This window comes from Mycteria americana, chromosome 2 (assembly GCF_035582795.1).
Source record: "Mycteria americana isolate JAX WOST 10 ecotype Jacksonville Zoo and Gardens chromosome 2, USCA_MyAme_1.0, whole genome shotgun sequence".
NCBI lineage: Eukaryota > Metazoa > Chordata > Aves > Ciconiiformes > Ciconiidae > Mycteria > Mycteria americana.
This window is the reverse complement of record NC_134366.1, coordinates 9260515-9273641: the sequence shown is the minus strand read 5'-3', so window position 1 is coordinate 9273641 and position 13127 is coordinate 9260515. Positions and strand designations below refer to the sequence as shown.

Sequence of the window (13127 nt, the reverse complement as noted above, 5' to 3'; positions counted from 1 at the left end):
CCACCATGGGGGAGTGAGTGAGTGGTTGTGTGATGCTTAGTTGCCAGCTGGGGTTAAACAATGACACTTTACAAAACCAAAATGTCATTATTAAAACCGGTGATGAACCAATGAAACTCTTCCACACAATCAACACATTGCAGAGAATCACATCTTGATAAATTATTAACAGAAAAGGCTACAGTCTCAGTTTTTCATATCAGGGTTTATCCTTGCTTGAATTCAAAGTAAGAAGCTAACTCCTTACCAAGCCAAGGATTTAGAAGACATAGCAGTTTCTGAAGGTACGCAACAAATAGATAAGGCTTACTTTAATTCAACTTCACCCTGCCCAGAGATGGGAAAAGGTGGTGTTTAGAGTGAGGTGTAAAAGTGAGGACTACACCACTTTTAAAATGATTCTGCAGGAAGGCTTTCAGGACAGAGAAGCTGAAACCACCCCAGGGGACCACTAAAACCAGAGAATACAGCAGCATAGATTGATGCATGTAAGAATCGTGCTGATCCATAAACACGTCAAAACCAGTATTCATGACTTCTCATTGGAGATTGAAGGCTTGTATGCATCTCCTATCAGTAGTGTAAGAGATTAACTGCATGGAAATCAATGCAATGAAAGGAAATGTAATTGATTCTGCAAAGGAAAACCATCAGAGTTACTGTAAAAGACAAATGAAAAGTCTGCTGCCTTCAGTGGCTTTGATTACATATCTAGGAAAAGAAGTGCAGAAGACTCACCACTTGTAAATTGTGCAAATCTCCTGATTTTAGCCATAGAACTTGGACATTGCTAATATCCCTTGTAAAATAAACATTAAGAACTTAATTTTGTTTCCATCGCATGTGATCAACGAGGAGACTAAGAAGTCAGAGAGAATGGAAAAGCATTCCTTCATGTCTTCAAATAAAGAATTTTTTTCTATTTCTATGAACAGTGTCTAGGCCCTATTCAAGAGCTTCTGAGAGAGGATGTGGCTCTCCAGGTCTGGGGGTGACTTCTCTCTGAGGCTGCGGGAGATGATCACCTTACCTGCAGGAGGTAGGCATGGGTGGAGTAAGTAAAGGAGCAGTGGGAGAAGGTTAGAAGACCCTGCAACATCAGAGGTGTCAAAAAGGATGTTGAAGGATCTTCCCTGAGACCCTGCATGAACGGAGGGGCAGGCAGAGTCTAAGTTGATTGGGCTGGTAAATGGAGACTCCTGTAAAGGCAAAGGCTGGAAGCTGGTGACTTCAGGCACCGTGAGGAAGGGTCCTGCTCTTCTGGCAGATCTGCAGCAACACACCAGGTTCAGTGCCTCGGTTCTGGGGCTGGGAGCTCTGTCCCGCCTGGGGAGGAGAGCTTTAAACCCAAAATAATGGGGGAGGGAGATGATGGCCCACTTACAGGCAAGTAAGTGGTAGACCAGGCTAGCAAGAAAAGGGAGATGTGGCCAAGAGAGACTCTGGTGAACAGGACTAAAGGAGGCCCACCTCAAACGATGCACAAAAATAAGGAGAAGCTGAGCACACAACTCCGTGGGGAAAACTTTCATACTTTGCCTGGGAAACCATCACAGCTGGGTGCCTCTCTGTGCCTGTACACTAATGCATGCAGAGTAGGGAATAAAGAGGAAGAATTAAGGTTTGTGTGCAGTTGTAGAGCTACAATCTCAATAGGATCATAGAGATGTGGTGGGACAGCTCATACGACTGTAGTGCTGTGATGGATGGATACAGGCTCTTTAGGAAGGACAGGCCGGGATGCCAAGGAGGGGGAGTTTCCCTTTACGTGAGAGAGCAGCAGATATGCATGGAGCTTGGCAATGCATGAAGAGCCAGATGAGAGTTTATAGGTCAGGATTAGCAGGCAGACCAATGTGGGTGGTATTGTGGTGAGTGTCTGCTACTGACTGACCAGTCAGGAAGAAGTAGATAAGGCCTTCTTCATACAGGTGGAAGAAACCTCACATTCAAATGCCCTGGTCCTCATGGGGGACCTTAACCATTATCTGCTGGAGGAACAACAGCTTGGGCACAAGCAACCCAGGAGGTCTGTGGAGGGCATTGATGACAACGTCCTGACACAGGTGATCAAGGAGCTGATGAAGGGAGATGCTCTGCTGGTCTTCACACTTTGAAACAAGGAGAAACTTCACGGCAAGGTGAAAGCTGGGGACAGCTTCGGCTGTACACACCGTGAGGTGGTGAAATTCAGGATCATGAGAAGAAAGATCACGGCAAAAAGCATTAAACCCTGGACTTCAGGAGAGCAGACTTCGGCCTATTCAGGGACTTGCTTGGAAAAATCCCATGGGATACAGCCCCGGAGAGAAAAGAGGTCCAGGAAGTTTTTGGATTTTCAAGTATCACCTCCTCCAAGCTTAAGAATGGTCCATCCTGATGTGTATGAAACCAAGCAAAGGAGGCAGGAGTCCTGCGTGGGTAAGCACATTGCTCCTGACACAACTCAAACATTACAAGGGAGTATACAAGAGGCAGAGGCAGGGACGGGTGACCTGGGAGGAATATAGAGACATTGTCTGATTGTGCATGGATGGGGTTAGGAAAACCAAAGCTCATCTGGAGCTGAATTCAGTAAGGGACATGGAGAGCAATAAGAATGGCTTACATTCTTATTGTAATAAGCAATTACAATAAGCATTCTTATTGTAATAAGCATGGAGAGCAATAAGAATAGGTACATCAGCAGCAAAAGAAAGTCTAGGGAAAATACGGATCTGCTGCAAGTAATATTATTTAGCTATTAAGCATGTTCTATAAAGCCTATATATTGCAATTTCTTGTTAGGAAGAGTTAAGTTTTTTCTAAGATTATCATTCTTACAAAGTCACGTTTGTGTTGTGTCTACAGTATTCAGTAAAGTCTGGAGACCTTTTCTCCAAGAAATGTTAAGGCTCCCTTTGGAAAGCAGAAGAGTTTGTAAGATCCTGTGTGTTTTAAGGTCTTCAGAGGCAATCCAAAATTGGCAAAACCAATACTTGAGATAAAGTCCCATATAATGGGCTATAGGAGTAATGACTGAATTCTATGATCTGGAGACACATTCCCAAACTTTTTTCCTTTTAAATTGGGCCAGAGTGATTTTTTGCCTTGCTTCTGCCAGCTTAAGTCCTTAAGTGCATTAGTATTCTTCTCAGGTTTCTACAAGCTTCTCTACATTTTTGACATTGCATCATTACAAACTCAGTGCATTTCCATTTGTATTCTGTTAGGAGGCTCCAAAACAAGTACAGATTCTAATCACACCTAGAATCTGCCAGAGTCCAGCCAAACAAGCAATTATCATGACTCTGGAGATTTAAAAATATATGTTTCAAGAAAAATATGCTGTCCTATTTTCTATTCTTCAGGGAAGAAAAGAGGGTTTATTTCACCTCAACAAAGAGAACCATGTCTGCTTGGACTTCCTTGCCCTGGATTCTAATGGGGTTATTTTAATTTATAACTGCCTTGTTATATTAAAGAATGTATCAGTAAATGTACCATTTAGTATGGAACTCTGATTCTGCTTTTAAGTTCTGCTTGATGGATTATCTTGTATTCTGTAACCTAATATCACTGACGGTTATGTAGGGCATCACTATAAATTAGATTATTTAATGTAAGATGATACAGTGTTTCATTTTAAATATTTTATTGTGTTATAGAATGAATATCTGCCTAAGGAGAGCACAGAGATTACTTAGCAGCATAAAGAAACTGGCAACTGGGATTCAGGGTTCCTTGAGGTACACATCTGACCTTGGACAGTGAGCTATTCAGTGTAATATTCCTCTTTAATACAATGATTAGTAACAGAAACCATCAACATCTATTCCAGCAGCTGAACAGTAGAGCTAACAACTGTTCCTGAAGCTTTCTCATGGCTCTGATGAATGGCAGTTTCTGGGGAAGGTGAGACCACCACCACAAACAAAGGTGAGCTACTCCACAGTCCCTTAGATGGCACTGCTTAGTCCTGCTTGCGGCATCCCAGCATCTGTCGCTTAAACCTACACTCACCAATGACTGCTGCTATCGGAAGTAAAAGGTAACTCTTTTCATGGCACAAAATAGCAGCTTTCCAAGAACAACACTTTTCATAAGCACTTATTTCAATGGACATCATCTACCAACCACGGTTTTGTAAGATACCAGAAACCCTTATGCATAGACCTAAAGTAGATACTTCCAGCTGTTAGATGGCTGAAATGAAAAATGCCCTTAACAAAGGATACGTGTTCAATATCCATAAAGCACAATTGAAATTAAAGGAATATCAACATTTTAGATCTCCGTGGGAGAATTATTTTCAGTGGAACTGACCCTACCCTAGTGTGTTGCACTGTTAGGAATTTTGCACTTTGTGTGACTGCAGTAGCATATAATGAAATGTGCTAACACATAAAGGAAGAGAACTCAGTACTTGCCCTATAGTGCAAGTATAGATGTGAATCGCTCTAAGCTATCAAGTCCATCAATACATGCATTTCTTGTAGGTACATAGTCAGTTTCCTTAATGCAGACTGTCAATGTCCGCTACGTTTAATATATTAATTCTGTAAGTCCGCTGTAAAGTATGAATATATTGCCATCTTCATGCTGTAACTGAACCAGAAAACAAAGTGACATATATGAAGTCACAGAGGAAGCCTATGGCAGTGTCTCACCTCCAGGGGCGAAGCCTTGAACACTACGTCAACCTATGTCTCTCATATTTGGATGTAAGAGCAGTAACTTTTTTTCTGATTTATTGGTAAAATTTCTATGGCAAATAATCAATTTCATTTTTTCCTCTGAAATCTTCCACCCCCACAAAAAGAGCAACATCTTATTTACAATAAAATCACCTATATATTCTTTCAGTAACATTTATTGTAGCATCTTCAATTATATTAAATATCTTGCCCTTTTGCCACTGATGAAAATGCACTACCACGAATGCTGAGATGGGAAGGGACACAACCATTCTCAGCAGAGCTCATAACACTGACTGTGCCAAAGTTTCCCTTTGGTGAACGAAGACCAAACACGTCAAGCCCACTGATGCCAAAGGAAATGACAAGGATGTGCAAAAATAAAAATAGGACACTATGGCCACTGTAACCAAAGAGCAGAGCATCAAAGGAAAAAACAAACACAACACTTTTCCAGTGGAATTCTTTGAATAAAATGGGGGGAGAGGGGAAGGGGAATCCCTAACCAGAGTAACCTGTCCGGGTATTCAGTGTACGTGTAATATGTCTTACTGGGGTTTCCTTAAAAAATTCATATTCTGACACTGGAGAAGGGGATGAGGGGGAGACAGCACATCATTATTCTGAAACTCTTGCTTTTCCCAGAATGCAGGAACCATGTAAAAAGCTGTCTGAATATTTCCCACCGTGCTTAAATAGGGCTTATATAGACATTAGGAAGGGGGACGGGGCTTTTCTTCCTTGCAACTAGCAAGATAACCAAGCCAGAATAATTACATACAGCAGACCACAGCTGAATATTGATTCGGACGTCATTGCAAAAAGAAAAGGTGAGAGAACAGCAGCTTGAAAATAATGATGTAAAAATCTATGAAATAATGGTGGAGACAAATAGACCTACAGCAATTATACACGCAGCAGTTCAAAAGCCCTGCTGGATTAGGAACAACAGCAGATGATTCAGTACCTCCTGTGAAAATGGTCCCCCTCACTTGATATCTATGCAGCCCTTCTGCCTGGAACTAAGCTGGCATGACAGGCACGGATTCAGGCAAGGAGAAACCTGCTAATCAGAGGAGTCACTCCAGTTTAGTTCCAGGTGTCATCACTTAACCAGCTTTTTTGCATCTAGATATCCTAGTTAGCAAGACATTGTGCTACAGGGTTAAAAAAAAATTGATAACAACAAATGAGAGGGATAGGTTCTGGCCCCATGCAGCAGGATCTATCATTCAATTGTTTTATATATGAATGAATTCCAGTATTTCTCTAAATTGTATTGCACTTTTTACACAGTAATATCTATGACAATAAGCTGTTTACCAGCATCAGCACTCATTGTTTGAGGGCACCTGCGAACCTCTAACATGGTAGGGGCTGAAAGACTTACTCCTTTTTTTCCTGGCATTTACACTTCACTGAAATAGAGATTTCTTAATGCAACTTCTGCACCTGGTGTGAAACATAACTTCTATTACTTTAGAACCAATTATACACTTGATTGCTGCATAATCTACAAGAATAAGATGTAGTTCCTGCTCCAGAAGAGTTGACACCAGAAAAGGTTTATTGACTATGAATGCAGGAGAAACCCATTTTGACCATTCTGTGGGGTTGCAGTAAGTGTGAGGGGATACAAAACTTCCAGCAACTATAATCCTCTTCCTGTATGTTTTAGGTACTTTAAAGAAACAGTGGAAACAGTAAAAGACTGACTGTCCAGGAGAGCCTAAAAAAAATGTTTCTCTTTGCCGAAGAATAAATACTATGATCTATGAGAGATATTTTTTTTGAATTGTAACTGCTGCCTCTAAAGTTGTGCAGAACTGCTTCCCCCAGCATCTGATGTGTCACCGTTATTATTAGTATCTGGCAGGGCTGTTACAGATTCTGATTTAAAAAAAAAAGAAAATAGCAGCACAGCAGAAGTTTTTCTGCTTTTGAAACTGGAGTTTAACAACCCCTGTGAACTGTACTTTAGTGCTGTCAACGCAGGCAAATATTCACTGCACGTTACTAGAGCAGTCCTACTGCTTGCTTCTTCCTTTTGACAATAGGGCCCACGTATATATCTAGCTTGTCCTTAAAGCAAATATTTTGAACCTACATGTGCTCATTTTGGGATAACTTAGATAAAAGCCTCCTGAAAACTTCAGGTTTTTTGGATTCCTTGAGCACTCCAGCTACAGGTATGCACTAGACAGTCTCTTTCACAGAATCACAGAATCACAGAATCATATAGGTTGGAAAAGACCTTTAAGATCATCGAGTCCAACCATAAACCTAACACTGCCAAAAACCATCACTACACCATGTCTCTAAGTACCTCATCCAAACGTCCTTTAAATACCTCCAGGGATGGCGACTCAACCACTTCCCTGGGCAGTCTGTTCCAATGCTTGATAACCCTCTCGGTGAAGAAAAATTTCCTAATATCCAGTCTAAACCTCCCCTGGCGCAACTTGAGGCCATTTCCTCTTGTCCTATCACTTGTTACCTGGGAGAAGAGACCGACCCCCACCTCTCTACAACCTCCTTTCAGGTAGTTGTAGAGAGCGATGAGGTCTCCCCTCAGCCTCCTTTTCTCCAGGCTAAACAGTCCCAGCTCCCTCAGCCGCTCCTCATAAGACTTCTGCTCCAGACCCTTCACCAGCTTCGTTGCCCTTCTCTGTACGCGCTCCAGCACCTCAATGTCTCTCTTGTAGTGGGGGGCCCAAAACTGAACACAGTATTCGAGGTGCGGCCTCACCAGTGCCGAGTACAGGGGCACAACCACTTCCCTAGTCCTGCTGGCCACGCTATTTTTGATACAGGCCAGGATGCCATTGGCCTTCTTGGCCGCCTGGGCACACTGCTGGCTCATATTCAGGCGGCTGTCAACCAACACCCCCAGGTCCTTCTCTGCCAGGCAGCTTTCCAGCCACTCTTCCCCAAGCCTGTAGCGTTGCATGGGGTTGCTGTGGCCCAAGTGCAGGACCTTGCACTTGGCCTTGTTAAACCTCATACAATTCACCCCAATTCACCCTCATACAATTCACCCTTTCTCCTGAAGCATTCCCTGACTTCAGCCATGCTGCCAAGAAAACCAGCAAAGGAAACGTCTTCACACTGTACTTTTTTTTTTTGATAAATAGAGGGGTCCAAGCCTGTCAGCCACACAATTTTTATGAAAACTGAGTTCAGGGTCCTAGTAACTCTTAACCTTTGCATAGACACTATTGGGGCAAATGTACCATGGAAACCTCACGTGACCCCTCTGCACGTGGGCAGAATCTCACTCAAACAGATGTAACATGATGAAACTGGTAAAATATTCCAATAAGATCAATTAACAGAAGCTTTTTTGTGACAGAACTGAAACTCCAAAAGTGAGTAGCTGTTGAGTCATAAATGGCAAGATCAGAAAAAGAGAAGAAATCTAAGGAATGAAGATTTTTACAAAGATAAGCATACACAGAACAGGGCAAAGGTACAGCCTAATGCTTTTTTCCAGTCCTATCATGCCACCAACATCCTCATATTGCTAGAAAGTATCACACAAACTGTTTGAGGATAATACAGCCTATTCATTGAAAACCACCAAGCACCATGCTGAAGGCCAGTGAGCTGATGCCATCGAATACTAAGGAGGACTTGGGCTGTCACGTGCACCATAGAAAGGATGGATTTTTTTCATAGACATTTTGCATAGTCATTTACACCCACAAAAAGTGAATATATCTCACTGCTATTCCAACTTAACAGTGTTTTTCACTCATTCTACAAAGGCATAAATGATGGCTTATGTTGTAGGACAAATGAGAGGAATGAGCCCTTTAATAACAGCCACATTTAGGAAATGTGTTCCCTCTTGCACTGAAGTCAGTGGCTCTCTTTCTATTGACTCAGGAGCTCATACTGGTAAGGGCCCAATTCTTCCAACAGCTTTGGAAGACTTAATTTGTTAAGACTTTGGCTGAGATCTGAGAAAGGCTGAAGCATTTTTCCAAGGTGCCAGAAGTGAGGGCTTTTTTGCATTCTGATCTTCTGACATAGATTTTCTCAGATCCAATATCCGCCATTATTTTTACAGCTCTGTTGTCATGTGTGGCATTCTCCAGGCTAGTAATAAGTCAAGAACCATGCCTTGAGGAGTTCGTCATCTAAAAATTGGCATATAATTCAATGAGTAAGGACAAAAGAAAACAAGATAAATAGAAAATTGCTCCTGGGAAAGTTCAACTGTTTATTTTTAATCGCAAAGACTGCAGATCATTCAGGCTGCTTCTGTTTCAGATTTGTTTCTTTTTTGAATGATTAGACATGCAAGGGAGAAAGAGGTCAGACACAGCGACCAAAAGTTCCCCTAGGAAGGATGAAATAGAAGCTACAAAGGGAATAAAAAATTTCAGAACCAAACCCTCTTACTCTCCTGCCCTGCCTCTCCTTTGTGTTGCCAAAGAAGAACAAACCGGGAGATTTCGAGGGGAAAGCTTTTTATTTCCTGAAAATTGGGGTATCTTCAAGGTGATGCAAAACCCACCCACCCACCCTTGGCTCCCACCCCTCCTGGGAGATGCAGCATGAAGTCGGGTTGCAGACTGTGCACAGAGCGGGGCTGCTGTGAGCAGCACCAGAGCTGGCACACGCTTATGCACCTTAGTGCAGTGGTAGGACCACCCTAAAATACTCCAAAAAGCGTTTGGCCCTGTAACCACCTAGAACCAGGGGAGCTGATATGTAGTTCACAGCACGTTACTCCTTTCCATCCCACTTGACATTTTTTCCCTCCCTTTCCTGCAACACAACTCGGCCTACATTTAGCAAACACATTCACACTGTCAAGTTTAAACAGACTTTAATTTTTCTCTGCCTTTGTCCCCACAGAAGGAGACAGGAATTTCACTGGCAATTATATTCTGCATAACTCCATTAATCCTGAAATACAGAACAGTGAGCATTGTATATTTTCTCTATCTCATTTATAATGCCTGTAGATTTTTTTTAAGAAAGCTTCTTTTTTCTCTGCAATTCTCTGCTGATCGTTAGCTATAAATAGATTATTTTGATGCATGTAAAAGCCTGCTTATTTTATAAACTACAGCTATAATTTTATTTTAAGGTAAATAACTGGCAAGGAAAAGAGCAAAACGGCAGATATGTTAGAAGTATGCAAGATAACATTTAAAACTACCAGTCAGGTTCTCCTCACCTACCCTGGTTCCAAATGCAGGAACAGGGAATACAGCTAAATTACAGGCCAACAGATTTACTTATTTGGAAGAAAAAAGAAACATACAGATCAAATCCACTGTTGCAAGGCATTTCCAAGATTCATATGGAATTCAATAGTAACAGGAATATTTGAAGTTACTTACTTAAAAAAAAAATCTGCCATGCGTCCCACAGAAGGGACATGTACTAAACTTGATGTCTTAGGGAATTCGTAGGGAATTAAGTTTTCACTGTGTATTTCTTAATAAAAATTGGTGGAAAGTGGTATCAATTGTTTCAACATTAAAGGATAAAGCTGGCAGTAAAGAAGACTTTTCTTCTCCTGGACTGTGTATACTGTCCTGTTGTATATTTCGTTTATCCATTTTGATGAGAGTATTTTTCCTTTCTGTATAGTTATGTTACTTTGGTAGAGAAGGCAATGGAGGAAGTGAATTGGTTGTCTCGACTTATGAGAAAAAAGGTAACTCTTTATAAGATGGAAGTTAAGTACACCCATTCGGCTTGGTAAAACTAACATGAATGTGAATCAGTAACATGCTGTGACTCAAGGTACGCAAGTTCATGGCAAAACTGTATTAAAGAAAGGAAGATTCACTTGTGAAATGGAGAAAATCACTAATGCAACTCGGTATTAGCTTTCAATTAGCAGATATAGCTTTTGCTATACATTGTGAAGCTCAGTCTGTTAGACTCAAAATGCAAAAAGCCAGGGAACGGTGAAGAAAAAAAATGCTGGTCTATTTTTGCTTTCTTTGCCATGTCCTAAAGGCAGTCTCTAGTTGTTGAACATAACGTGTTATCAACTGATTGTACATTATCAGCTGACCAGAAGCCCAATGAAGAGAACACACCAGTCTTCCCAAATGAATATAAAAGAAAGAGTTTGGTCAGCGTCAGACCCCAGTCTCTTGTGAATCTGTACAAACTGCTCAGCAGTGATCCGTTGGGCAGCAGACTAAGGAATGTGAAATGGCACGTGTTAGAAATGGCACATGTTAGAGGATGAAAGTGGGGCATGTACCTATGTGCAATGAGAAAAAATGAGCTCCTCAGAAGTCATTTTGCATAGAGGCAAAGGCTGCTGCATCTCCACTCCTATCAGATTTGAGGTCGATGATTCTCAAACCCAGTTTTCCTGGTGGAGCAGAGGAGAGACTTTCCTGCTCCTGTATCTGTTAGGTTTCCTCCAACCTGATTTGCAGACTGGCAATGATAATGTCTCCTATTGCTGTTTTTTAAATGACAAAATTTAAAAACAATCTAGTTAAGGACACAGACAAAAAATCCCCAAGAGAGCACTGGGGACAGGAGACATGCCAGATTTTCTCAGATAATGAGCTTTTAAAGCTCATTTTTTGGTATAAAAATTCCATATCAAAAAAGAAGTTGCCACTTTTTCTTTTCTTGTTACAGTAGAAAGAGAGTGTTTGGCATATGCAAAGTCTTAATATTGGATTTGCACCAGGAAACAAAGCCAAGGGATCTGGCCAGGAAATACGTGCTCTAAAAAATGGGCAAATTCAAGATGGCAGTAGCCAAGCGACAGAACACTGGAGATTTCAGGATTGTTGCAGTATGAAAGGCTCCATGAAACACAATGAATCCCTGACAAGTGGGTTTTTTTTAAAGCCTGCTCTGAAAACTTTCCAGAATACCCTTCTACTTTTGTCCATTTTGGGAATAACTACAGGGCAAATTCAGGGCAACTCTGTTCTAGAAAGATGCATTCTCCAAACAGGGCTGCTAATATTAAAATATCCCTAGTGCCAAGTTTGCAAGTCTGAAGACACCCTTGTGAAGCAAAATGATATGCTAACTAAATCATACTGTCTATTATGTCTATAATCTGTCCTGTGTCCAACATTGGGAGAAGCAGGTGCATCCTCTCAAAGAGCTTTCATAAAGTGTTCTTTCTCTGCATTTTTAGACACAATTACTTTGCAGTAAATTTATATATTTGGGAATTTTAGAAATAAATTACATGATAAAACAATCCCAATAAAGATGCTAGAAGCTACCACACAGGTTTCAAGAAACTAGTCAAAAAAGTATTATTCTTTCTTTACTTCCAAACAATAGCAGCATGGTCTCTAAATTCATTTGCACACTTGTTCTTTCTCTTACCAGCTGTTGCCCTTTTGGACCCCAACCAGCATACTGAAGCTTTGCATTGCTGACCTCAGGGGGATACAAATTCTGGGGATCCCTGCAAAAAGAGAAAAATAAAATTTCAGCTTCAGGAATGTCCTTATTTAAGCTGGTGCGCACCTGTTCTGGAAATCCACCATGATCTTGTAAGGCATCTTTCAGCTGGAATCATCTAATATTTAGTGACAGATTTCAGTAGATTTTTTTTACTGTAAGGCAAGCACTATACCACTAGCAAGTGTTGGTAAGATCAAATATTTAACTGACAATTTCTGGTTCTTATTAATACAAAGTTAAACACATTAGTTCTACTGCTGACTGCCTAAGCCTTAAGAATTAGTCAAGGGATGGTAAACAAAGTAATTGTATTTATCAACACTGGTGATGTCCACAAAGGATAAACAGTAATTATATTTTTGAATCATACTGCCACAAGAAAAATATAATTTCATCTTCTTCACCCTATGGCTTTTCTGCCTAATAATTTTCCTTTGAACATGACTGCAGGAAAGTTCAGCCACTGTATAACAAGTGATATGCAGCCTGGCTTTGAAGGGAAAAGCTCCTTTTAATACCAAATATCTCGGTTTTTAAGAAAATAAAATCAAAATGCTCTTCTTGTTCTTTCATCCATTACCTTCATTTTGTAGCAGAACATCAGTGAGACATAGCAAATGCAATATAGAAAAAGGAGGCTTTTTTTGTAAATGTCAGAGCAGCATAATGTCATTTTATCACAGCACAGACAGCATTGCCTTGACGGTATTTATACTCAGCATAAATAATTACATTACATATTCTGAAGTCACATTGCTACAACTCTGTGTAGAGTAATATTCTACAAACAAGAACACTAATAAAGCCTACATACAGTATACCTCATTAGCAGATCTCAAACTGCTTTAAAAAGTAAGGGCATTATCATCACTTGTCTACAGAGAGGAATAACAAGGCAATTTGAGGCCAACATCACCCAAAACCAGAGAAAAGAGCCAAAGCCTGCCTAGCCTTTAAGCAAAAGGTCTTCTCTACTTGTACAGTTTATTTCTTCATTAAAGGCAATGTTTTCCAGACCATATTTTCAAA

At 40.8% G+C, this 13127-nt stretch overlaps 1 protein-coding gene across 1 annotated transcript in view; it reads right to left on the bottom strand.

Moving 5' to 3' along the window:
- The window catches only part of DPP6 (dipeptidyl peptidase like 6), a 429771-nt gene that overhangs the window by 101194 nt on the left and 315450 nt on the right, over nt 1–13127 (bottom strand). Inside the window, exon 7 of the mRNA XM_075495503.1 lies at nt 12018–12099. Within this exon, the coding sequence (XP_075351618.1) occupies nt 12018–12099 (82 nt within the window). The remainder of the gene's footprint in view (nt 1–12017; nt 12100–13127) is intronic.